Consider the following 27,841-nt stretch of genomic DNA (forward strand, 5'->3'; position numbering starts at 1 on the left):
TCACCATAAATATGTACCAATGTTTAAGAATGACCAAATAAATAATCTATAAGCAGCTAAAAAGTCAACTGATTGAAGCAAACAACATATAAAATCCAACTCTTGTAGGCTGATCCGATTCCTTAAAAAAATTCTTAAAAAATCCTTAAAAAAATTCCTATATCCGCCTAGGATATATGAAGATAGGAAAATATATCCAACTTGTAAACAACTCCCAATCTATATTAAAAGACGCGTATGATGCGAATCCTAAAATTGATCCAATTCCTTAACACTAATCATAAATAAGTAATCTAAATATCTGTTCCCAGTGGAATTATGGCTTCTTTTCCTAAAACAATATGAGATGAAAACAGGCTAAATAGTTGCAACAGCTTTACGATCTTTGGGTACACATGCATCATCACTGATTCATTTGTGAGAATATTGGCTATATTTGTGAATTACGAACTAGTATTGCGATCCAGTCGGCTGCTGCGACTATTTAGCCTGTTTTCATCTCATATTGTTTTAGGAAAAGAAGCCATAATTCCACTGGGAACAGATATTTAGATTACTTATTTATGATTAGTGTTAAGGAATTGGATCAATTTTAGGATTCGCATCATACACGTCTTTTAATATAGATTGGGAGTTGTTTACAAGTTGGATATATTTTCCTATCTTTATATATCCTAGGCGAATATAGGAATTTTTTTAAGGATTTTTTAAGAATTTTTTCAAGGAATCGGATCAGCCTACAAGAGTTGGATTTTATATGTTGTTTGCTTCAATCAGTTGATTTTTTAGCTGCTTATAGATTATTTATTTGGTCATTCTTAAACTTTGGTACATATTTATGGTGAGACCCCTTTCTTATTTTAGTTTGGGAGGTCTTGCTGCGATTGGTTGACTCGGTCTGAGTTTCTTCTGAGATCTCTTCTATTGTGCGCCGACTCACTGGGGTTTTTTAGAAAGAAAATGTATTACAGCACATCCAGTCAGTGGCGTACCTAGAGCATTTGGCACCCGGGCGGATCCTATATCTGGCACCCCCCAACTTTAAAATGTAAAAACACCCACAAAAATTTGTAATGTTTTCAAGAATATTTATTGCACACATTTCACAGCCCCCCATCACAGTGCCCCTTGCAGTCTGCCCTCCGTCTCTCTAATCACAGTTCCCCCTTTTGCACTCTCTGCCTCCCTCCCCTGCATAGTCCTACCTTCAGCATAAATAGATAGCTAATACTATTAGCAATGTGTTTAAGTTTGAGTATGAGATTGGAGACTTGCTAAAGGAGATGGCCAGAGACTGCAGACATAGTACAGGAGATGGTCAGAGACTGCAGACATGGTACAGGAGATGGTCAGAGACTGCAGACATGGTACAGGAGATGGTCAGAGACTGCAGACATGGTACAGGAGATGGTCAGAGACTGCAGACATAGTACAGGAGATGGTCAGAGACTGCAGACATGGTACAGGAGATGGTCAGAGACTGCAGACATGGTACAGGAGATGGTCAGAGACTGCGGACATGATACAAGAGACGGTCAGAGACTGCAGACATAAGACAGGAGACGGTCAGAGACTGCATGACATGGTACAGGAGATGGTCAGAGACTACAGACATGATACAAGAGGTGGTCAGAGACTGCAGACATGATACAAGAGATGGTCAGAGACTGAGGACATGATACAAGAGACGGTCAGAGACTGCAGACATAGTACAGGAGACGGTCAGAGACTGCAGACATGGTACAGGAGATGGTCAGAGACTACAGACATGATACAAGAGGTGGCCAGAGACTGCAGACATGATACAAGAGATGGTCAGAGACTGCAGACATTAAACAGGAGAGGGTCAGAGACTGAGGACATGATACAGGAGATGGTCAGAGACTGAGGACATGATACAGGAGATGGTCAGAGACTGAGGACATTAAACAGAAGATGGCCAGAGACTGAGGACATGGTTCAGGAGATGGTCAGAGACTGCAGACATGGTACAGGAGATGGTCAGAGACTACAGATATGATACAAGAGGTGGTCAGAGACTGCAGACATGATACAAGAGATGGTCAGAAACTGCAGACATTAAACAGGAGAGGGTCAGAGACTGAGGGCATGATACAGGAGATGGTCAGAGACTGCAGACATGATACAGGAGATGGTCAGAGACTGAGGACATGATACAGGAGATGGTCAGAGATTGAGGACATGATACAGGAGATGGTCAGAGACTGAGGACATGATACAGGAGATGGTCAGAGACTGAGGACATTAAACAGAAGATGGCCAGAGACTGAGGACATGATACAGAAGATGGTCAGAGACTGCAGACATGGTTCAGGAGACGGTCAGAGACTACAGACATGATACAGGAGATGCTCAGAGACTGAGGACATGATAGAAGATAGAAGAGCACTAGGGGGGCCGGAGAGCACAGGCGAAGCAGAGAGCACTGGAGGAGCTGAAGGGCACGGTGGGGTGGGGGTGGGGGACTGGAGAGTATTAAGAGGGGGTTTGGAAAGCATTGCAGGGGGGTTGGAAGGCGCAGGGGGTGGAGAGCACTGGGGGGGACAGGGAGCATAGGGGGGAGGGAGATGAAAAGCACAGTGGGGAGCTGAAGAGCACCGGGGGAGGGCTAAAGAACAGGGGACAGTCCAGTGCACTGGGTGGGGGGGTTAAGAGCACTGAGGGGGGGATAAGAGCACTGAGGCGGGGATAAGAGCACTGAGGGTGGGGGGGGAATAAGAGCACCGAGGGGGGGGGATAAGAGCACTGAGGGGGATTAGAACACTGGAGGGGGGGGGGTTTAAGAGCACTGGTGAGCCAGCAAAAGAAGTTGTATAGGAGGGGATAGGGCAGCTGCATATAGAGGAATTGATCTTTCCCTATTCTTCCTGCAGGAGGGAGAGGAGGAGAATCAGTTATTCAGCAGCTGCAGAAAGAATAGGGAAAGATGAATCCCTCTATATGCAGCTTCCCCATCCCTCTACTACCCAGCACACACACTTGGGCAATGGGCACTCACCTTCTTCCCGCCGAGGCTCCGCCCCCTTCTTCCCGCCGAGGCCCCGCCCCCTTCCCGCCGCGGCTCCGCCCCCGCTAGTCTCCGGACTGAAGGAGCTGCCACTGCCTGCCCTTTACACAGTGCCCTTTACGCCACTGCATCCAGTGATTGGTGGGCGATCTAGGGCAGCCACAAGGAAGGAGAGTGATTGCCGCTGTCAAGTAGCATTGATTTCGGGTGTGGGCGGGACCGGTATGCAGGGCTCCGCCCCATTGTTCCGTGCATAGACAAACAGAAGCTGTCTGGGGAGGAAGGTGGGCGTGGCATACCGGCCCCGCCCACACCCGACATCAATGCTGAAACTTGACAGCTGCATTCACTCTCCTTGCGGCTGCCCCGGATTGCCCACCAATCATTGGATGTGCTTTATAAATCTTACACTGCTGAGGTATGTAGCCCGAGTTCTCGGCCAAACCCAGGCTTTGGGACTCGGGGCTAATCATTTTAAAAAGCAACAGGAGACCCGGGGCTTTTGGGGAGCACACTCGGGGCTATAGCCCCGGTCAGCCCCCCCCTGCCGACGCCACTGCCCCCAGATCAGTTTGCATATCAAAGTGCGAACTGACAGTTCGGACATGAATCGGATCACATAGGTGTGAACATCCATGCGATCCGATTCTGGTGCGGACCCAAAAAAGGGTCCTGTGCGTGTTTGAGTAAATTGAGTGACTTGAGACCAGAAGGGACGTATTTTATCACAACTTCATAGCATATGCAGAAGGTTACCATGAGTATTATGGCATTTATGACACTGAATTCTCTCGCCTTTGAATCCCAAAAAGTCGTAGTGGAGTAGATTTTTGTATTTTTTATTTCACTGATCTATGGGCAGCGCATGTTAATACATCTGTGTGAACAAACCCATTAAAAACAATGGGCGGCATTTAGATCAGTAAAAGAAAAAAATGCCTAAAAACATGGCATTACGGAATCGCGACCCACAATGTACGTGTGTGCTTCCATCAGAATAGCGCTTCCTTCAGTCTTGAACATAGATATCAGATATTCTAGCCGCCCACATCCAAAACAAGCCGAGAATAACTTGTATAAGATCTGGAAAATTTATTGAACAAACTTACACTGAATATATACCACACCAGATCAGGTGCCTGATTACATTATCATATGCAGATGAAATTGTGTACAGAAATATAATTAACATATCTAAGGAACAACCAACACAAACAGTATTCTACTTTCCCACTAGCAACTAATAGATGACAGTGATTTAATTAACTTGAGTTAATTAACTAGCAGACTTGCCATCATCTAGCTCATGAAGTACAATACACATTATTTTAGGTGTAAACACATCCCCACAGTAGACAATAGGTGAGTTAATCATAACAATCAACAATGTATGGAAGACAGGTGGTTAAGCTGATGATATTAGCATCTGCCATGAGTCTGACTATGCGGAGCAGTCCCCTATTGGCAATAGGCAGCTAGGCCTTTAACATGGATCCTAGGTCTAGAGTCCAAGAGTCTGTATGTCTTGGGGAGATGTGGACTTGAATCCAAAGTAACATCACTCCAAGGGTCCCCCCAGCATACACCTCACAAAGAGCAGTGTTCTCTCACAAGCCAGTGCCCATAGTCAGTAATCAAGAGGCTAGCCTGCAGTCCCCTCCAAAAGCCCCTGTCCTGAGCGAGTTTGTCACACGGGGCAATATTGGTATCTATGTACTCAAGCTCTAATTCTTTGTTTACACTTATAAATGAGGTGCTCTGTGTTTATACTGCATGTATGACTGAGAAGCACAATGGAGAAATAATGAAAGCTGTATTGATTTTGCAGGTGATCCGTATACAGAACATTCATTCAGATCACCCGATAGTGACCCGGGTTTACGTCAATAACGGCTCGGTGATTCAGGTGTCATCCATAGCCGCAGTGTACAAGAAGAAGCTGATTATAGGAACCGTCTTCCACAAAGCTCTGTACTGTCAGCTGGATTGAGGAGCGATCAAGAGCTGGACAAACTATCCAATAACATAACAAAATACTGTAAAATAATGTTTGAAAAATAAACTTTATTTTTGTGTTGCAGAATTTATATAAAGAAGTGAAAAGTCATTGGGTGGAATTTGCATCAACATTCTCAGGGAAGGACAACAGAATCTACATGCAGTGTGCAATGTGTATTGGAATGTTACTTTTAGTTTGCAGCTTTGGCTGTACATCTCTGTAACGGATCACCTGGCACCTTGACTGGGTACCTCCATTGACGGATGCTCCTAGTGCTTCCCGAGGGCTTCAAGCACTCCACCCGACACCATAACCCCCTCAGACCCCACGAACCGCCGCAGCTTGGCTGGGGTCTCGCCGTCTCCTACCCACCCTGGACCTACGACAAGGCTCCAGGTTCAAGTGGGTGAACCTCTCTTTCCCCAGAGAGTGAAGCAGGAACAGGAACAAGCTCTTACAAGAGCTTAGTGATTATTCAAGGGAGTATGAAGAGCATAGTAATCCCTTGTAGCAGATTTCCCCAATAAGAGACAGGACTCTAGATTGAGGGTGAGGTAGAACTCTAGGTTTAATGGTACAGCTGCTCTTTTATACAGTTTTCCCCACAAGGTTACCGCCCAGATGGACCTGGTGGGGAACAGGACATGAAATTCACAATCCAATAAAAACAGATTTTTACACTCAGTCAATCCCATACAGTGTACACAATCCCTCTCATCTGCCTGATTACATTATCATATGCAGATGAAATTGTATACAGAAATAGAATTACCCTGAACTAATTATCAAAAAAAAAAAAGAGGTTGAAGGATTGTAAGAGGTGCATGAAAGTCAGCCAGCCCCCAGTCTGATGTACTCACCCTCCAGTCTGTCACCAACCAAATAAACCTGTCTCTTGGTACAAAGAACAGGGGTTTAGTTGACACACATTTGCAAACGCATGTGAAAGCTGCAGAGCCACTTCACGGCACCCTGTTAAAATCTGCAGTCCTACACTCTTAATTTAGTTTCCAGTGTGAGGACACTAAATTAAGAGTGTAGGACTGCAGATTTAAACAGGGTGCCGTGAAGTGGCTCTGCAGCTTTCACATGCATTTGCAAATGTGTGTCAACTAAACCCCTGTTCTTTGTACCAAGAGACAGGTTTATTTGGTTGGTGACAGACTGGAGGGTGAGTACATCAGACTGGGGGCTGGCTGACTTTCATGCACCTCTTACAATCCTTCAACCTCTTTTTTTCTTGTTATAGGGATGGAGACGCCGGGCAACACCAGCTTGTGTCTCATTTAAAGTCCCACCTAGTCCAATATGTTTACTGAACTAATTATCTAGCCATCTGGACAGAACAATGTGAGGTCATTAACATTTAACAATGGGACAGGCAGACTTAACACAATCCACATCCCACCTCAATAGATAGACAATAGGACAAGACTGCCAATGACAGTCTGTCCATCTCCTACATTGAAGTACATGGAATACAAATCTACGTATTTCTATGATTATTTAGGTGTCACAGACTTCATGGCAACAGTCGTTTAATAGGCTTGGCAACAGGCTTGGCAACACCGGAGAAAGGGAGACCCAATAGATAATGGATAGGGTCGAGTGGTAGGGACAAGCCCATCACCGACTGAATCAACGTCATCACCTCAGTCCAAAAATGCTGAATCTGAGGGCAAATCCAAAAAATATGAAACAGTGAGCCTACTTTAAGGCCACAGCGCCAGCACCTATCTGAGCATCAGGGGTCCTGTCTATGTATGAGCTCAGGGGTCCTATACTAAAACATCAAAATTTTTAAAGTGGTCTCTCTCTGCACTACACATTTAGAAAATTTAAAAGCTGAAGTTCCTATCTTATCCCACATCTGTAAAGATATATGAGCCCACTTACGCATATAGGAATTAATATCTTCAGTGAGAGGAGTAGCTCCGTGGAGAATACGATAAATGGATGACACCAGATGTAGTTGGTGAGGGCCCTGGGCACACAAATACTCAAAAGAAGTGGGTCTATCTAGAGTTAGGGATGCGGGCATGGAATCGAAAAAAATGTCTAAATTGTAGATAAAAATAAAAACACATTTTTAGGGATATCAAATTTTTCCTGTAACACTTCAAAAGTATGTAAACTATGAGTGACTGGGTAAACTAGGTTAAATAAGAGGGCCTGCATCTGCGGTATCATGCAATTAAAATGTAAACTATCTGGCAATATCGGGTTAAACAAAATATTAGTAAGAGGGGGACATAGTGAAGAGAGAGAGAACTTCTGGAAACATGCCATATTGCCAAGGTGAAAAGCATAGGAGCAAGTGTTACATAGTTAGTGAAGTTAAAAAAAAGACACCAGTCCATCCAGTTCAACCTATGATGTGTGTGTGTTTATGTCAATAATACATTGTATACCCCTGTATGTTGTGGTCGTTAAAGTGCCCATCTAATAGTTTTTTGAAACTATTGATGCTCCCCGCTGATACCACTGCTTGTGGAAGAGAATTCCACATCCCTACCGCTCTGATGGTAAAGAACCCTTTACCCATTTTAGGGTTAACTACTTCTCTTCTAATTTTAGTGAATGGCCATGTGTCTTTTTAAATTCCCTTTCACTGAAAAGTTTGTTCCCTATGTTAGAGTCACCAGTACGGTATTTGTACATTGATATCATATCCCCTCTCAAGCGTCTCTTCTCCATAGAGAATAAGTTCAGTGCTTGTAGTCTTTCCTCATAGCTGAAGTCATCCATTCCCCTAATTATCTTTGTTGCCCTTCTCTGGACTCTCTCCAGTTCCAGCACATCCTTTCTGAGGACCGGAGCCCAGAACTGGACGGCATACTCCAGATGTGGCCGGGCCAGAGTCTTGTAGAGTGGAAGAATTATTGTTTTATCTCTGGAGTGAATTCCCCTTTATTATACATGCCAATTATTAGTAACTGATGTAAAACAAGTCTCTCCAAGGTCTTCATGACGTGGGAGGTCAAAGCCACTGGTCTGTAATGCTTGGAGCCGCAAGGACGTGGTATCTTTGGTACAGGGACAATGGAGGACATCTTACACAATACAGTGACCTTTCATAGACTCAGGCTCAGGTTAAAGACCTGTTGAAGGACACCCCCTAGCTGGTCCGCACCCTTCCAAAGCACCTTGGGGCTAACCCCATCAGTCTCCCCAATTGTCTACTCATCTGATCAGCTGTAAAAGGCATTGATATACTTTCCCGTGAAGTAGAGTTGTTCTTTTAAAAAGAACAACTGGTGAAAGTATCCAATAGGAGGGAAGCAGAACACTCCCTAAAGGTAAAAGGACCTCTAGTACGAGACATATATTTATTTTGCTCCCATAAAACCTGAGTTCGGCTGGTTTGGATGTAGAGCTTCCAGCACAGTAGCGATTAGCAGAGGACTGCATTGGTTTACAACATGATTTGGTGAGTATGTTGTTTTATGGTGGGTTATTTTGGCTAGGGTTATTTGGAAGGTAAGGGAATTAACATTAAACTTTCTTTAAAAACTCCACCTTCCAGACTGTTTATTTTACAAAGATTTAGACAGAGTTGTATAAAGTACTCAAAACCCATACTTGAGTAAAAGTACAAGTGCTCGATCAAAACGTGACTTGAGTAGAAGTGGAAGTGCTCGATCAAAAAGTGACTTGAGTAGAAATACTAAAGTATTCAACATTTTTTGTACTTAAGTATTGCAAGTAGTTTTTTTAAAAATTTTGCTACTCAAGTACTGAAAGTAAAAGTACCAGTAGTTTTGAAAAAAAAATTGCTACTCAAGTACTGAAAGTAAAAGTACAAGTACTGTGTTATGTAGTTATTAAAGAAAGAAGTCAAAAGTTTGAACATCATATTGTTTTTTATTATTTCAAATGCAGCTTTTATTTATACATACATTAGCTTTTATTTTCGTATGCACTGATAATACACATGTTTTGAGCTTCATGAAACCTGCCATCTACTGTTCTGGCAGGGGTAATTTTTATAATTGTAACGAGTAACTATGCAGCACAAAAAAAATAAATATATTGGAGTAGAAGTATTGAAATCATTGAAAAAATGTAGTGAAGTAAAAGTGGAAGTAGGAGAAAAAAGTCTACTCTAGGAAAGTACAGATATCGCCTTTCGGTACTTAAGTACAGTAGTGAAGTAGTTCTACTTAGTTACTATACATCTCTGGATTATTCACCGGATTTGAATGAAAAAGCTAGTCCCATCTGCCACAGCAGCAGAGAAATTATGTTTCTCAGTGGAGTACAAGTGTGGTGATGTCACTAACAGAGAGACTCAGGAGGCAAAATGTTATAAAATCACCCCAAAAATATCCATAGCAATACAACCATTCACATATCTAAGCTGTAAAAAAATCACCACCAACATAGCCATAGCAACACAACCCCCTACACACAGCCATTCACTTGAAAAATCAGTATGCTGCTGTTTCTCCTCCCCCCAGCTCTCATGCAGCTGAGAACAGAGGGAAAGTGTTTATCATTTTTTTTTTTAAATATCTGTACACAAATGTTTTACCTTTCATTTCTATTTTAAATGGAATGGGTTGTTTTACAAGGTAAGGGTTTACATACACTTTAAGTGCTGTAGTACATATTTATTTTTAACAAAAGGCCACAGTTCTAATTTCAAAATAAAGGTGCACTCTGACGTAGGCTAAATATTAGTCATAACAATTTGCTGAACTTTATCTTTTGCAGCAAGCAGTGTTTCCAAAAATCATTCATCACACAGAGAAGTATGAAAATACCCAACATGGCCAAGCTAATCATTTATATGTTCTGAATTTAATGTAAAGACTACAAATACCTACTGTAGAACTCTTACATACAAAATATATTTTTTAGTTATAAATAAAAGCAGGTGAGCTGGTGCATTTACTGGCTTATGCCATGTATGGTTCTGAGTAGTGAGATCTTCTGGGGTGGGTTTTTTTTGGCCTTCCTTGGACTTTTGCCTTGTACATTGGATAAAGTAGCAGTGGGAGAACTTTTAGAGCAGGGGTTGGCAACCCGTCGATCGCGGGCTACCCGTCAACTGCCAACAGGTGACGGGTAGACTGCGAGGACATGCGCAACCAATCAGCTCCTTGCATACGTGCGGCTGCACGGCGAGGAGAGCCTCCGGAATAGCTCTGGTGGGTTTGGGCTCTTCTCTGAACACGCCCAAGAGCTTCCTTTTAATATTGGCTCTCCTCCCTGATCCAAGGATACCATTTGGGAAGGGGAGAGAGGATTGCCGGAAGGGATCAGCGCCACTGCAACTTCCCTGCGCCACTCTGCATTAAAAACTTCCTTACACTCCAGCCCACCTGACACTCCTGCCCTCCCGACACCACAGTCCTGTTGATGTTCCAGCACCATGCCCACAACAGTACCATTCCCTTCTGACTTACGGAAACCTTACCCTCCTGAACCCCCAATACCATACCCTCCTGTCCAGTGCCATGACCCCCTGAGACCCCAGCCCTCCTGATCCCCCTGTACTGTGCCCTCCATATCTCCCAGTACCATACTCTCCTGACCCCCCCTGCACTGTTCCCTCCTGACCCCCCCCAGGGGTGGGGGCCTCTGTATGCCACCCTACATGCTACTGATCTCTGCACGCCACCCTTCATGCTTCTGACCTCTGTACACTGCTTTACATACTACTGACCTCTGTACATTGCCCAACTTATTACTGACCTCTGTACACTGCCCTACATGCTACTGAACTCTGTATGCGGCCCTACAAGCTACTAACCTCTGTACGCCGTTAATTGTACATGCTACTGACCTCTATACGCCGCCCTACATGCTACTGACCTCTGTACGCTGCCCTACATGCTACTGACCTCTGTACATTGGTCTACATACTACTGACCTCTGTACACTGCCCTACCTACTACTGACCTCTGCATGCCGCCGTACATGCTACTGGCCTCTGTATGCCACCCTACATATCACTCACCTCTGTACGATGCCCCACATGCTACTGACCTCTGTACACTGTTCTACATAGTACTTACATCTGTACACCGTCCTACATGCTACTGACCTCTGTACACTGCTCTACATATTACTGACCTCTGTACGCCACTCTACATGATACCGACCTCTGTACGCCACCCTACATGCTACTGACATCTGTATGCCGCCCTACATGCTACTGACCTCTGTACATTGCCCTACATACTACTGACCTCTGTACACTGCCCTACATGCCATTGACCTCTGTACACTGCCCTACATACTACTGATCACTGTACACTGCCCTGCATACTCCTGATCTCTGTACACTGCCCTACATACTACTGATCACTGTACACTGCCCTGCATACTCCTGATCTCTGTACACTGTTATACCTACTACTGACCTCTGTACACTGCTAGCGGAGGCGCACGCCCATTAGCCACAGGGGGAGCCATTCAGCGGGTCTGGCAGCCGCTATTGCCGCCGGCCAGGGGCGGACTGGGCCGGGGGGCCGGGAGGACCGCTTGCTCCGCACTGCAGACAGGCATCACACCCGCCGGCCGCCGCTACACTGTGTTGTACTTGCAGAGCTGCAGCGCAGCGAAGCGGTACGAGTATACTCTACAGCCTACAGTACAGTGCCACATCCCCACTCCACAGTCATTGGTTGCCCGGACCACGATCATCCCTGCAAACAATGACATTGCGTGTGCGCCTGTAATGCTCCTGCGTTTTATGTATAATGTGGATTTACAGCTGCAGAAATATTCCACTTCAGTAGTCATGTAGAGAAACGCTGAGACACCAATCCCAACTCCCAAGACTCATCATGTGTGGATAGTCTCAATTCAGCAAGTAAATACACACACTCAATAAGATGTTCCTAGAGTGACTTATATGTATAGTAATATAGTGATGATAGGCTGAAGAGACAGGTTGGGTAGAGATGGTAGATGACAGACACTTGAAAGGAATGTTCTTGAAAGTAAGATAGTAGCAGATGGGATGCAGATAGGTTTAGCAATCATGTATGGTAGCAGATGATAGAGTAGCAGGTGAACATACAGGATAGACCAACCCAGTGCAAGAGCAGATGGTATTAGGCTCAAGAGCTAGCAATCTTAGTTAATGCCGATGTAGTAATAGTCCTTAGTATGCAGAGCTAGATAGTGTAAGCTTTAGTATGAAGGTTATAGAGGTTTCCCCTGTGGGGTACTTATCACTAGTAGCAATGTAGTAGAGGAGAGGTTCGGCAAGAGCGGATGATCCGGTAACGGGATACAGGGATCAGCAGCGTGGTTCCGATAGCGAGGTATGCTTGCAAGCATGAGAGCTTCAAGGCAGATTATGCGGCGTTGAACGAACATGTGAGTGAGACCGCCGGAGGTTGAAATAGCCGCTCCAGCGGCGCTCAGTGATGACAGCATCGGTCTTAAAGGTGTATGCGCACCTTACCAAAAGAGAATGGTGGGGCGCATACACTTAGGAAAAGTGGAATTAGGGTACCAAAGGTACCAGAACATTACAGTACCCCCCCTTAAGGCCGGCTCCTGAAGGCCTCTGGAGCTGGTTTGTCTGGGTACTTCGCATGAAAGTTGCGGATTAATCTAGGGGCATGTATGTCAGAGGTGTTTAGCCAGGTGTCGTCTTGGGGCCTATAGTTCTTCCATCGAACTAAGTATTGAAGTTTTCTTCTGTGGATACGAGAATCCAGAATCTCTTTTATCTCATATTCTTCTCCACCTTCAACTTGTACAGGAGGAGGAAGTGGGATAGTAGGCCTTATTCCTTGGTCAGGAACATGGGGCTTCAGTAGCGACACATGGAAAATGGGATGTATTTTGAGGTCTATTGGCAATGTAAGCTGTACTGCAGCTTTTCCAATAAGTTTCTTGATTGGGAAAGGTCCCAAGAAGAGAGGTCCAAGCTTTTTGCTAGGGATTTTCAGTCTTAAATTTTTTGTTGAGAGCCAAACGAGGTCCCCAATAGCATACTGAGAAGGTCTTCTGCGAAGATCATAGTACTTCTTTTGTTGACTATGAGCGTGTGCAATGGTAGTATTAAGCAAACCCAGAGAGTCCTTTATTTGGGTAAGATAGTCTGAGGCTACTGGGTTATTTGAAGGAAGGATGCGTGGTGGAAGAATAGAGGGATGAAACCCATAGTTCAAGTAGAACGGACTCTGCTTGGTCATACTGTGGGTTGCGTTGTTGTAGGCAAATTCTGCCAGAGGGAGAAGATCCACCCAATCATCCTGTTGGTAAGAAGTGTAACAACGTAAATATTGCTCGATGCATTGGTTGACTCTTTCAGTCTGTCCGTTGGTCTGCGGATGGTAAGGAGAAGTGAGCTTCCGCTCAATTCGTAGTATGTGACATAGTTCTTGCCAGAACTTGGAAATAAATTGTGATCCACGGTCAGACAGAAGAGTTTTTGGGATACCATGTAACTTAAAGACATGTTTCATCAGGAGTTCTGCCGTTTGTTTGGACGAAGGTAGTCTGCGAATAGCAATGAAATGTGCCATCTTTGTCAGATGGTCCACTGACACCAAGATGGTATTAAATCCTTTGGAAGGAGGTAGTTCTACTATAAAGTCCAAGGACACAACTTCCCATGGAGTTTGGAGTATTGGTAGACTGCATAGTAGACCGAATGGTCTCGTAGTGTCAATTTTGGACCTGGCACAGACATTGCATGAAGAGACAAATTTTTGTATAGATGTTTTCATGTCAGGCCACCAGAATTGTCTGGTAATCAGATTAAGAGTCTTTGTCATACCCATATGTCCTGCCATAGGCACATCATGCGATAATTCCAAGATCTTGGTGCGCATGGTAGGTGGTATGTAAATTTTGTCGTTGTAGTAGAGGAAGCCTTCTGCATCGGTATTTAGTTGTGGTGGGGGTGAATCCAAACTTATACCATGCAAAACCTCTTCCTTCAAAGAACGGACAACTCCAATAATACGCTTGTGAGGTATTATAGGAACGGAAGGGATTTCGAAGTAGTTTTCTTCAGTTAGTCGTGATAGTGCATCCGCCTTTTTGTTCTTATCTGCAGGTGTGTAGGTCACTAGGAAGTTAAACCTTAGAAAGAATAGTGACCATCGTACCTGTCGGTGAGAGAGAGTTTTGTTAGTCTGAAGATATTGAAGATTTTTATGGTCCGTGTATATAAGTATTGGTAATCGGGTGCCTTCGAGTAGATGTCGCCAATTCTCCAGAGCCAATTTTATAGCAAGCAGTTCCTTTTCACCCACGGGGTAATTTACCTCTGGACTGCTTAAGGATTTAGAAAAGAAGGCGACTGGATGGAGTGCAGTGGCGGCTGGTGAAGTTTTAAGATGGGGGGGCGCAAGACCCCGCCCTTCTATTTTGGCCCCTCCCATTTCTCAGAAGCCACACCCCTTATAGACCCCACCCATTTTGTCCCCTGTATTTTGCTTCTCCCAATATATCACATATTAAGGGCTCCATCAGTACTAGTATATCCCATAATAGGGAGCAGGGGCCCTATTATGGGATACACTGACAGAGTGGCACAAACCCCACAGTACAGGCCCCTTGTACAAACCCCACAGTACAGACTCCCTAGCACAAACCCCACAGTACAGGCCCCTTGTACAAACCCCACAGTACAGACCCCCTAGCACAGACCACACAGTACATGCCCCCTTTCAATGTAGTGACCAGCGTACATGCCCCCTTTCAATGTAGTGACCAGCGTACATGCCCCCTTTCAATGTAGTGACCAGTATACAGGCCCCCTTTCAATGTAGTGACCAGTATACAGGCCCCCTTTCAATGTAGTGACCAGCGTACATGCCCCCTTTCAATGTAGTGACCAGCATACATGCCCCCTTTCAATGTAGTGACCAGCATACATGCCCCCTTTCAATGTAGTGACCAGCGTACATGCCCCCTTTCAATGTAGTGACCAGCGTACATGCCCCCTTTCAATGTAGTGACCAGCATACATGCCCCCTTTCAATGTAGTGACCAGCGTACATGCCCCCTTTCAATGTAGTGACCAGCGTACATGCCCCCTTTCAATGTAGTGACCAGCGTACATGCCCCCTTTCAATGTAGTGACCAGCATACATGCCCCCTTTCAATGTAGTGACCAGCGTACATGCCCCCTTTCAATGTAGTGACCAGCGTACATGCCCCCTTTCAATGCAGTGACCAGCGTGCATGCCCCCTTTCAATGCAGTGACCAGCGTGCATGCCCCCTTTCAATACAGTGACCAGCGTACATGCCCCCTGCAGAGGTATGGCAGTGGGAGAGATGGGATCAGGCAGAGGGATGGTGGTGGGAGAGATGGGATCAGGCAGAGGGATGGTGGTGGGAGAGATGGGATCAGGCAGAGGGATGGTGGTGGGAGAGATGGGATCAGGCAGAGGGATGGTGGTGGGAGAGATGGGATCAGGCAGAGGGATGGAGGTGAGAGAGATGGGATCAGGCAGAGGGATGGTGGTGGGAGAGAAGGGATCAGGCAAAGGGATGGCGGTGGGAGGGATGAGGGCATGAGGCAGAGAGGGATGGCAGTGGGAGGGATGGTCATGGGATGAGGCAGAGCAGAGGGGGATGGCAGTGGAAAGGCTGGATGGATGGATGGTCATGGGATGAGGCAGAGCAGAGGGGGATGGCGGTGGAAAGGCTGGATGGATGGATGGTCATGGGATGAGGCAGAACAGAGGGGGATGGCGGTGGAAAGGCTGGATGGATGGATGGTCATGGGATGAGGCAGAGCAGAGGGGGATGGCGGTGGAAAGGCTGGATGGTTGGATGATCATGGGATGAGGCAGAGCAGAGGGGGATGGCGGTGGGAAAGGCTGGATGGATGGATGGTCATGGGATGAGGCAGAGCAGAGGGGGATGGCGGTGGAAAGGCTGGATGGATGGATGGTCATGGGATGAGGCAGAACAGAGGGGGATGGCGGTGGAAAGGCTGGATGGATAGATGGTCATGGGATGAGGCAGAGCAGAGGGGGATGGCGGTGGAAAGGCTGGATGGATGGATGGTCATGGGATGAGGCAGAGCAGAGGGGGACGGCGGTGGAAAGGCTGGATGGATGGATGGTCATGGGATGAGGCAGAGCAGAGGGGGATGGCGGTGGAAAGGCTGGATGGATGGATGGTCATGGGATGAGGCAGAGCAGAGGGGGACGGCGGTGGAAAGGCTGGATGGATGGATGGTCATGGGATGAGGCAGAGCAGAGGGGGATGGCGGTGGAAAGGCTGGATGGATGGATGGTCATGGGATGAGGCAGAGCAGAGGGGGATGGCGGTGGAAAGGCTGGATGGATGGATGGATGGTCATGGGATGAGGCAGAGCAGAGGGGGACGGCGGTGGAAAGGCTGGATGGATGGATGGTCATGGGATGAGGCAGAGCAGAGGGGGACGGCGGTGGAAAGGCTGGATGGATGGATGGTCATGGGATGAGGCAGAGCAGAGGGGGACGGCGGTGGAAAGGCTGGATGGATGGATGGTCATGGGATGAGGCAGAGCAGAGGGGGATGGCGGTGGAAAGGCTGGATGGATGGATGGTCATGGGATGAGGCAGAGCAGAGGGGGATGGCGGTGGAAAGGCTGGATGGATGGATGGTCATGGGATGAGGCAGAGCAGAGGGGGACGGCGGTGGAAAGGCTGGATGGATGGATGGTCATGGGATCCCCCCAACAGTTAGAAAGAGACACATTTAACCCTTTGATCGCCCCTGGTGTTAACCCCTTCCCTGCCAGTGTCATTATTACAGTAACAGTGCATATTTGTAGCACTGATTACTGTAGTAATGTCACTGGTCTCCTCAAAAGTGTCAAAAATGTCAGTTAGGGGTCCGATTTGTCTGCCACAATGTCGCAGTTCCACTAAAAATCGCTGATTGCCACCATTACTAGTAAAAAATAAATAAACAAATAAATAAATAAATAAAAATGACATAAATCTTTTACCTAGTTTATAGACCTTTGTGAAAACCAACCAATATACACTTATTGGGAATTTTTTTACCAAAAATATGTAGCAGAATATAAATTGGCCTAAAATGATGAAAGAATTAATTTTTTTAATTTTTTGTATTGGGAATGTTATATAGCAGAAAGTAAAAAATATTGTTTTTTCAGACTTGTCACTCTTTTTTGTTTATAGCGCAAAAATAAAAATCGCAGAGGTGATCAAATACCACCAAAAAGAAAATGGGAAAAAAGAACAACAATTTTATTTGGGTACATCATCGCACAATCGGGCAATGGTCAGTTAAAGTAATGCAGTGCCGTATCACAAAAAATGGCCTGGTCATTAAGGGGGTGAATCCTTCCCAACCCGAAATGGTTAATCACCACTGGGATTTTTATTTTTTGCGCTACAAATAAAAAAATACCGATATTTTTGAAAAAAAAATGCATTTTCTTAGTTTCTGGTATACAATTTTTCAAATAAGTAATTTTTCTTTATACATTTTGACCAAAATTTATACTGCTAAATTTCTTTGCTAAAAATAACCCAAATCAGTGTATATTATTTGGTCTGTGTGAAAGTTATAGTCCCCAAGCTATGGTACCAATCATTTAAAATTGATCACACCTGATGTACTGATGGCCAATCTGATTTCTTGAGGCCCTAACATGTCAAGACAGTACAAATACCCCCCAAATTACCCTCTTTTTTTAGGTTGTAATTTTTCCCACAATTCTTTAGAATATAAAGAAATTTCTATTTTTTTCACAAAAAATGTCATATTAACAAGTTATTTCTCACACACGGCATAGGCATACTTGCAACTACACCCCAAAACACATTCTGCTACGCCTCCGGAGTATGGCGATACTACATGTATGATACTTTTTCACAGCCTGGCCACAAAGAGAAGTGCAACATCCAAGTAGTACTTCAGCCATTATCCACTTTAATACCAGACCTTATTCCGACATTTTTTGTTTACAAGTAAAAATCTGTATTTTGGCTAGAAAATGGCTTAGAACCCCCAAACATTATATATTTTTGTAGCAGAGGCCCTAGAGAATAAAATGGTGGGTTTTACAAATTTTTATGTCACATGGTATTTGGGTATTTGCATATTTTTCAACCGCAATTTTACACACTAACATAAATACTGTCAGGATTTTTGTCATTATGTAAGTGACCCTCCAGTGGCACTGTTGTTCCTGGAACAACTGAAGGGCACAGTTCCAGTGCTCACCAGCAGGGGTCTCCCAGCAGCTGGACTGTACATTTAACTAGACTGGTTCAGTGCTTCAGTATTTTACCTGCTAGCCGTGTCCCTGTCTGAGCCTGATCCTGAACCCTGATCCTGTGTCCTGTTCCCTGTACCCTGCTTCCTGCTTCCCTTGTCTCCTGTCCCTGTCCTGTCTTGCTCTTGTTTGCTCCCTCCTTTTGTATACAGTAAGTTATGTCATTTTTAGGGTTTTGCAGTGTTACGTTTATATTTTGTTTACTTGTTGATGGTTTACTGGTGTTGACATTGGAGTGTGTCATTTAACCTAATAAACTTATCCTAACCTTATCCATCTTGGTACTGATTCCTTAGTGCAGCTAACTGAGATCTAATCACCCTTGCTGGATGCCTGCATGTGGTATCCCTGACAGTCAAAATGGAACACTATTGCACTATTGCAGATGTTTTTTGCACTGGTACAGATGTTCATGGAGACACTGTGAAAAATGTTTTGTGCACTGGTACAGATGTGAGGGGACACTGACAGATGTTTTGTGCACTGGTACAGAAGTAATGGAGACACTGTAACAGCTGTTTTTTTCACTGGTACAGATGTGATGGGACACTGTGACATATTTTTTGTGCACTGGTACAGATGTGATTGGACACTGTGACATGTTTTGTGCACTGGTACAGATGTGATGGAACACTGACATCTGTTTTGTGCTCTGGTACAGATGTGATGGGACACTGTGACAGATGTTTTGTGCACTGGAACAGATGTGATGGGACACTGTGACAGATATTTTGTGCACTGGTACAGATGTGATGGGACACTGTAACAGCTGTTTTTTGCACTGGTACAGATGTGATGGAACACTGTGAAATATGTTTTGTGCGCTGGTACAGATGTGATGGGACACTGTGAAATATGTTTTGTGCGCTGGTACAGATGTGATGGGACACTGTGATATCTGTTTTGTGCACTGGTACAGATGTGATGGAACACTGACAGATGTTTTGTGCACTGGTACAGATGTGATGGAACACTGACATCTGTTTTGTGCACTGGTACAGATGTGATGGGACACTGACAGCTGTTTTGTGTACTGGTACAGATGTGATGGGACACTGACAGATGTTTTGTGCACTGGTACAGATGTGATGGGACACTGTGACAGATGCTTTGTGCACTGGTACAGATGTGATGGGACACTGTGACAGATGCTTTGTGCACTGGTACAGATGTAATGGGACACTGTGACATATGTTTTGTGCACTGGTACAGATATTTATGAGGACACTGTGACATGTTTTGTGCACTGGTAAACATGTGATGGAACACTGTGACAGATGCTTTGTGCACTGGTACAGATGTAATGGGACACTGTGACATATGTTTTGTGCACTGGTACAGATATTTATGAGGACACTGTGACATGTTTTGTGCACTGGTAAACATGTGATGGAACACTGTGACGGATGCTTTGTGCACTAGTACAGATGTGATGGGACACTGACAGATGTTTTGTGCACTGGTAAACATGTGATGGGACACTGTGACAGATGCTTTGTGCACTGGTACAGATGTAATGGGACACTGTGACAGATGCTTTGTGCACTGGTACAGATGTAATGGGACACTGTGACAGATGCTTTGTGCACTGGTACAGATGTAATGGGACACTGTGACAGATGCTTTGTGCACTGGTACAGATGTAATGGGACACTGTGACAGATGCTTTGTGCACTGGTACAGATGTAATGGGACACTGTGACAGATGCTTTGTGCACTGGTACAGATATTTATGAGGACACTGTGACATGTTTTGTGCACTGGTAAACATGTGATGGAACACTGTGACGGATGCTTTGTGCACTAGTACAGATGTAATGGGGACACTGTAACAGCTATTTTTTGCACTGGTACAGATGTAAAGGGGACACGGTGACAGATGTTTTGTGCACTGGTACAGATGTTGATGGGGGCACTGAAAGATGTTCATGGGACAGGGACAGTGGTGCTTGGTGCGCCGTGTGTGGGGGGAACTGTGATAGTACTGTGTGCAAAATCATCCCTTAAACACAGAGGTGTCACAGAGGTGTCACAGAGGTGTCACAGAGGTTGCAATTCCCCTATAGAGCCGCAGTTGGGTCAATTGGGTATGCAAGGCAGCAACAGTTCCAGCAGCTGCTCCTGCTTGTTACTAAGGACAGCGGCACTTCATTACAGCACACAGTCACAAATACGCAGGAGACATAAGTCTGTTTCCCCTTTTTTAACCCCTGCAGTGGTCCTGGAACAAAGTGCAATTTTTGGCTCAATGAAACTCCAGTGCAACTCCAGAGCAACAGCTGTGCAGGTTACCTGTGGGCTATATCCTGGATGAAGCCACCAGATGTAGCTCATCACCTGTAGGAGCCGCTGGTGAATAGGCATCCCCCTACCCTGTACAACCAAGCACACCAAATTTCTTTCGGCACACTTGAGACAGAAAACAGCTCAGCAGCTTTGTTTCTTGTGTTTTATTTTGGAGTTAATAAACTTGGATGTGGATGGGATGCTCACTAGACTAGAACAAACTTCTTTAGGGACACTTCAACTATATACACTATTTGTATACACTCCTCTTCCTCCAGCACATGCATGCTTGCCACACTTGCTTTCAGAAAACAACACAGACTCAGCTGGAACACTGTTTGGTGAATCTGGCAAGGCAGATTAAGCAAAAGCCCTTTACAGGCAGGGACCGTGGGCTCCTTTGGTGTGTAGATTAAAAGTCCAATGACCAGCTACATTTCTGTGGCTACTGATCCCAGGGCCACCTCTTTAGGCATTGGCAACCAACTTGGCTGTAGCCTGTAGCTGCCCCTTTCACAAGCCCTCCTAGCTACTTCCCATAGTCCTCCCAGACTGCCACACTCACCAGCCACCCCCAGAGATCTCCTGGATGTGTTTACTGGCTGTCCTTATACCTGCTTCCGTGCCTCTGGACAGGATTCCCCCGTGTGTTGTAAGAGGATCAATCCAGTACTCGAGCCCCAGGACCAGGGTCACCCCCTCCCCCCCCCCCAGACTAGGGGGTTCCCTCAAGGGCCACCGACAGTGGTGCGCAGTGCATTGTGGAGCTTTAGGCAGGCAGAACAAACTAACTAGTATTTAGGAATAAAAAGATTTTCTCCTCTGAGTGGGATTTTGTGGGCAAAAAAAGAATTAAACATGTATATATAAAAATTTCTTAATTTTATTCAAAAATACATATATTAATTAAAACATGATAAAAAAAATGCATGTAGTGGGGCACTGGAAGGAGCTCCCACACATGAATAAACAATATTGCACACAATATAGAACCCCTTAGTAGAGTAAGGATCCAATCCAACGCTTTTAAACATAGTGAGAACTACTAGTTCTGTTCTTCATCAGGGAAAAATCCCAACTCTACAAATAAAGACATAGAAACATAATAACAGTTACATATAACCTGCATATATATATATATATACGTGGGTAATGACAGCATAAATGTGACTGATATACTCAGACTGACCAGAAAGGGGGTAGGGGGGGAGAAGAGAAAGATGGAAAAATCCCCATGAAGTCCTTCCTCCAAAAGAAAATGTAAAAACTATTAACTGGAAAAGATCCCAGATAAATGCATCCAAGTCCTCATGGGGTAGGTTGGCTCCATATTCTCCTGTAGGGCCGCAGGATACAGGTAAAGCAATCCCCAAATGAACGGCAAGAAGCACTGTAATCGAGAATATATGTATATATAGTAAAAGGCAATAATTACAACACAAATTATTGTATATTGTCCTTAATACTATTCGTCTCTGGATCATTAGTTCAACAAAAAAACTTCAGCATATATAATGGTGCATCATAAAAGAAAACACCAGTGCTGATATCAAATACACATGGATACCCAATCTCCACAGAGGAGACTGCATAGCCTAACAATGTATCAAAAGATAAAAAGATAAAAATACAAGGCATCTGTGCTTACAGGGCAAAAAAGATCCCAAAGGTGCATCAATCCAGAGACAGTGCAAGTTTCCTGGTAGCAGATGGATTATCCAAAAAGAGGCTGCAATTGGCAACCCCACAGAAGTGCTGAGAATTCCAAGAAATGGAACACCCTCTTGTCAAGGGGATCCCATAGGAATGGCGCCGATCACGGACCTCGGCGTCCTCAAATGGGGCACCAACGCGGGAAATCGCATTTGATACACCTCACTTCCGCCGGATATGGCGTCATAATATGACGCCAAACCGGAAGTAGTGACTGGAACTGTCAGAATCGGCCGGCGCCGCAATACAGAGGCTCCAGCCGGTCATGTGACAGTGAACCGAAGAGGACTGATGGCCGCAGGCGCGGGTGCTGACCCCAGGTCCAGAAGGGAGAAAAATCCCCCTCATAGATCCGGATAACGTAATCACCCCCCCCCCCACACTCATGGCGCGGGGAGGTGAAACGTCAGCCACCCGCGCCGGACAGGAAAAAATGGGGCCAAAAACACACCCCAAAAGAGGACAACGGAGCAATAAAAAATATAACCAATATTTGGGAATAGAAAGAGAGGAAAGGACCCCCCACACTCAATCCAGCACGAGGACTGGAGACACGTGTCCCCCAAAAAATGGTCAAGGCGTCTAAATATGAGGTCACATGACCACATTCCATAGGCCAACCTATAAGATTTTGTAAGGTGGTGTAATGGTATGGGCAGGGGGATGGTATTTCTCCGTATAAACCTCACATATATAATGCGAGCAGGTAGCATTCGGCTGTCATAACAATGAATACTAACATACAGTGCCTTGCGAAAGTATTCGGCCCCCTTGAACTTTTGCCACATTTCAGGCTTCAAACATAAAGATATAAAAATGTAATTTTTTGTGAAGAATCAACAACAAGTGGGACACAATCATGAAGTGGAACGAAATTTATTGGATATTTCAAACTTTTTTAACAAATAAAAAACTGAAAAATTGGGCGTGCAAAATTATTCAGCCCCATTAAGTTAATACTTTGTAGCGCCAACTTTTGCTGGGATTACAGCTGTAAGTCGCTTGGGGTATGTCTCTATCAGTTTTGCACATCGAGAGACTGAAATTTTTGCCCATTCCTCCTTGCAAAACAGCTCGAGCTCAGTGAGGTTGGATGGAGAGCGTTTGTGAACAGCAGTTTTCAGTTCTTTCCACAGATTCTCGATTGGATTCAGGTCTGGACTTTGACTTGGCAATTCTAACACCTGGATATGTTTATTTGTGAACCATTCCATTGTAGATTTTGCTTTATGTTTTGGATAATTGTCTTGTTGGAAGACAAATCTCCGTCCCAGTCTCAGGTCTTTTGCAGACTCCATCAGGTTTTCTTCCAGAATGGTCCTGTATTTGGCTCCATCCATCTTCCCATCAATTTTAACCGTCTTCCCTGTCCCTGCTGAAGAAAAGCAGGCCCAAACCATGATGCTGCCACCACCATGTTTGACAGTGGGGATGGTGTGTTCAGGGTGATGAGCTGTGTTGCTTTTACGCCAAACATAACGTTTTGCATTGTTGCCAAAAAGTACGATTTTGGTTTCATCTGACCAGAGCACCTTCTTCCAGATGTTTGGTGTCTCCCAGGTGGCTTGTGGCAAACTTTAAACGACACTTTTTATGGATATCTTTAACAAATGGCTTTCTTCTTGCCACTCTTCCATAAAGGCCAGATTTGTGCAGTATACGACTGATTGTTGTCCTATGGACAGAGTCTCCCACCTCAGCTGTAGATCTCTGCAGTTCATCCAGAGTGATCATGGGCCTCTTGGCTGCATCTCTGATCAGTCTTCTCCTTGTATGAGCTGAAAGTTTAGAGGGACGGCCAGGTCTTCGTAGATTTGCAGTGGTCTGATACCCCTTCCATTTCAATATTATCACTTGCACAGTGCTCCTTGGGATGTTTAAAGCTTGGGAAATCTTTTTGTATCCAAATCCGGCTTTAAACTTCTCCACAAAAGTATCTCGGACCTGCCTGGTGTGTTCTTTGTTCTTTATGATGCTCTCTGCGCTTTAAACTGACCTCTGAGACTATCACAGTGCAGGTGCATTTATACGGAGACTTGATTACACACAGGTGGATTCTATTTATCATCATTAGTCATTTAGGTCAACATTGGATCATTCAGAGATCCTCACTGAACTTCTGGAGAGAGTTTGCTGCACTGAAAGTAAAGGGGCTAAATAATTTTGCACGCCCAATTTTTCAGTTTTTTTATTTGTTAACAAAGTTTGAAATATCCAATAAATTTTGTTTCACTTCATGATTGTGTCCCAATTGTTGTTGATTCTTCACAAAAAATTACAGTTTTATATCTTTATGTTTGAAGCCTGAAATGTGGCAAAAGGTCAAAAAGTTCAAGGGGGCCGAATACTTTCGCAAGGCACTGTATATACAACCATATTCACAGAACAGTGAGTATACAGATCCACACAGTACCCACACCATGTATCCCGGAAAAATTGTACACACGATGTGTATGGTTGCATACATCCAATAATCAGAAAGATGCGTATGTGGAAGAACCGAACGTGAACATGACACTCAAACTCATCTCCCTAAGGAGGCACGGAAGCCATGAAACACGTATCGCGTCCGCCACACACGCATCAACTGAAATGACACTGTCTTGATAGAAAATACCCATGTATGCATGGGAACACATATTTCAATATAAAACACAGATGTGAAGAAATATACACAGAAATATATATATATATATAACCCTGCCTATTCCTGAGATCCAGGGAAAAAACTTGAATGACAAGCATGAAAATCAACACACCCATAAAAAACAGAAAACATAAAAACATAAAAGAACATAAATAACATAGAAAAACATAGAAAAGGGGGGGGGAGGGGAGGGGGGGAAGAACTAAGGGGGAATTTGTAGATGAATTCTATACCTCTAATCAGTCTTGCCAGAACTAAAACCAGAAAGAAAGGGTCTGAAACTTTCAGTCTCATTAAGACCAGGGTGTATTGTCGCTCTAAGGGCCCTAATCCAGCGTGCCTCCTTCTGCAGGCGGGTCTTATTCCAGTCGCCCCCCCCCCCCCCTTGATGGAATGTGAGTGCGGTTCAAAACCGTGAAGTTCACAGTGGGCATATGGTAGCCATGAGTTCCAGCAACATGCCGGCCCAAGGGCAGGTAGAGGTTGCTGATCCTCATGCTCGCCAGATGTTTACCTACCCGAGCATGAAATCCCTGCTTGGTTTTGCCCACATAAAAAGAACCGCACTCACACTCCATCAAGTAGACGACTGCCTTGGTTTTGCAATGCCTCAATCTAAATTGATTCCCATTCGGCAGAGTGAAGGTAGTTCTCTGCCGAATGAATGGGCAGCAGACACAGGATCCACAGGGGTATGTGTCCCAAATCCTGCAGGGGTCTCGTGAGGAGTCACCCCTGTATTCACTGTGCACCAATTTCTCCCCAATGGACCCTGCCCTCCGATGTACTACTGACGGTCTCTCAGAGACAAATCTCAAGAGAGTGGGGTCCTCCGTGAGAATATGCCAATGTTTCTTTAGGGCTTTGAAGATTTTTTGGTGTTCATTAGAGTAATGTGTAATAAGCCTCACACTGTCTTCTTTTTTAGGAACGTTGGCCTTAAAGATTAGGTTCCTTCTGTCCAATGCCCTGACCTTGTTGAAAGACCTCCTAAGAGCCGATTTAGTATATCCCCGTGCTAACAGTTTTTGAGTGAGCTTGTCCGCCTCCACTTGAAAGTTTTCAAAGGTGGTACAGTTACGCCTTAGCCGTAAAAACTGGCTATAGGGAATTGATTTGAGAAGGGGCGTGGGATGAAAACTGCTTGCATGAAGAATAGTATTGCCAGCAGTCTCCTTCCTGAAGAGACTGCTGGCAAGTTTACCATCCTCATTTTTGCAAATAGTCAGATCCAAGAAATCTATACAATGAGGGTTGAAAACCATAGTAAAAAACAGGTTGAAGTTGTTCTTATTCAGATGTTCCAAAAACTCCCTCAACAACACCGGAGATTCGTCCCACACCAAGAACACATCATCAATTTTTTTTATCATGTTGTAATTAATATATGTATTTTTGAATAAAATTAAGAAATTTTTATATATACATGTTTAATTCTTTTTTTGCCCACAAAATCCCACTCAGAGGAGAAAATCTTTTTATTCCTATATTCAACAAGGGATGGTGGCAAAATATACCAACCATGATCTGAGAGACCTTTTGAACAAACTAATTAGTATTAATGTACATGGCACACTATTAGAACACATATTGGTTCACAAGCAGATCTTATAACCAAGTGGTGTATATATATTTTTTTCATTTTTTTTTTTTGGTGCATGGAGCACAGTGATTGAATTTGGTGGTCATTTACACGTTATTGTTTCATAAGCTATTTGCAAGATTTTGATATCATTTACTTAACCACTTGCCGACCGCTCACGTTGAGCGTACTGCGGCAAAGTGGCTCGTTATCGTCCATTGACGTAGACCTACGTCCCCGGACAACGCCCCCTCTCGGCGGTGCACGCGGGAGTCAGGAAAGGGGAGGAGAGTCGGTGTTCACCGCCGCTCTTCCCCGATCGTCTGGGATCGAGTGTGGAAATCCGCCCACTTGTGTAAACAAAGCGGGCAGATCTCCTATGTGACAGACAGTCCCAGATTACAGGATTCAGCATAGCTTAACCTGCGATCTCTATGTGTGTCACACAGTCCCCTCCCTCCACACACGTCAGTAAGCATGAGGCATACATTTAACCCCTTGATCACCAATAAAGTTAGCCCCTTCCCTGCCAGTGTCATTATTACAGTAACAGTGCATATGTATAGCACTGATTACTGTAGTAATGTCACTGGTACCCCCAAAAGTGTCAAAAATGTCAGTTAGGGGTCCGATCTATACGCCGCAATGTCGCAGTCTCGCAAAAAAAAACCCGCAGATCGCCGCCATTACTAGTAAAAAAATAAACAATAAAAATGACAAATCTTTCCCGTAGTTAGTAAACGCGATAACGTTTCCGCAAACCAATCAAAATTCCCCTATTTGTGATTTTTTTTTACCAAAAATATGTAGCAGAAAACAAATTGGCCTAAAATGTTAAAAAATTTAGATTTTTAAATTTTTTTGGGAATGTTATATATCAGAAAGTAAAAAATATATATTTTTTTTTTTCGAAAGTGTCGCTCTTTTTTTCAAAAATTAAAAAAACGCACAGGTGATCAAATACCACCAAAAGAAAGCTCTATTTGTGGGGGAAAAAAGGACATAAATTTAATTTGGGTACAGCATTGCATGACCGCGCAATTGTCCGTTAAAATATCGCAGTGCCGAATTGCAAAATATAGCCTGGTCAGGAGTAAAATCTTCTGGTCTTAAAGCGGTTAAAAATACGCTCATTGAGGATTTTTTTTGTCAAAGACATGTAGCTAAATACATTTTGGCCTAAATATATGACAAAAATTGAATATATTGGATATTTTTTAACTGTCAAAGTAGAAATGTCAATTTTTTCGCAAAATTTTCGATCTTTTTTTATTAATATCGCAAAAAATGAAAAACACAGAGGTGATCAAATACCACCAAAAGAAAGCTCTGTTTGTGGGAAAAAAGGACGTAAATTTTG

At 44.4% G+C, this 27,841-nt stretch overlaps 1 protein-coding gene across 1 annotated transcript in view; it reads left to right on the forward strand.

Moving 5' to 3' along the window:
- Nucleotides 1-27,841, forward strand: part of LOC309556421 (uncharacterized protein) — a 105,708-nt gene that overhangs the window by 51,364 nt on the left and 26,503 nt on the right. The window contains exons 9-10 of the mRNA XM_082258887.1: nt 4,857-5,004; nt 9,744-9,781. Coding sequence (XP_082115013.1) covers nt 4,857-5,004; nt 9,744-9,781 — 186 coding nt within the window. The remainder of the gene's footprint in view (nt 1-4,856; nt 5,005-9,743; nt 9,782-27,841) is intronic.

This window comes from Pelophylax lessonae (genome assembly GCF_965119305.1).
Source record: "Pelophylax lessonae genome assembly, chromosome: 5".
Taxonomy (NCBI): domain Eukaryota; kingdom Metazoa; phylum Chordata; class Amphibia; order Anura; family Ranidae; genus Pelophylax; species Pelophylax lessonae.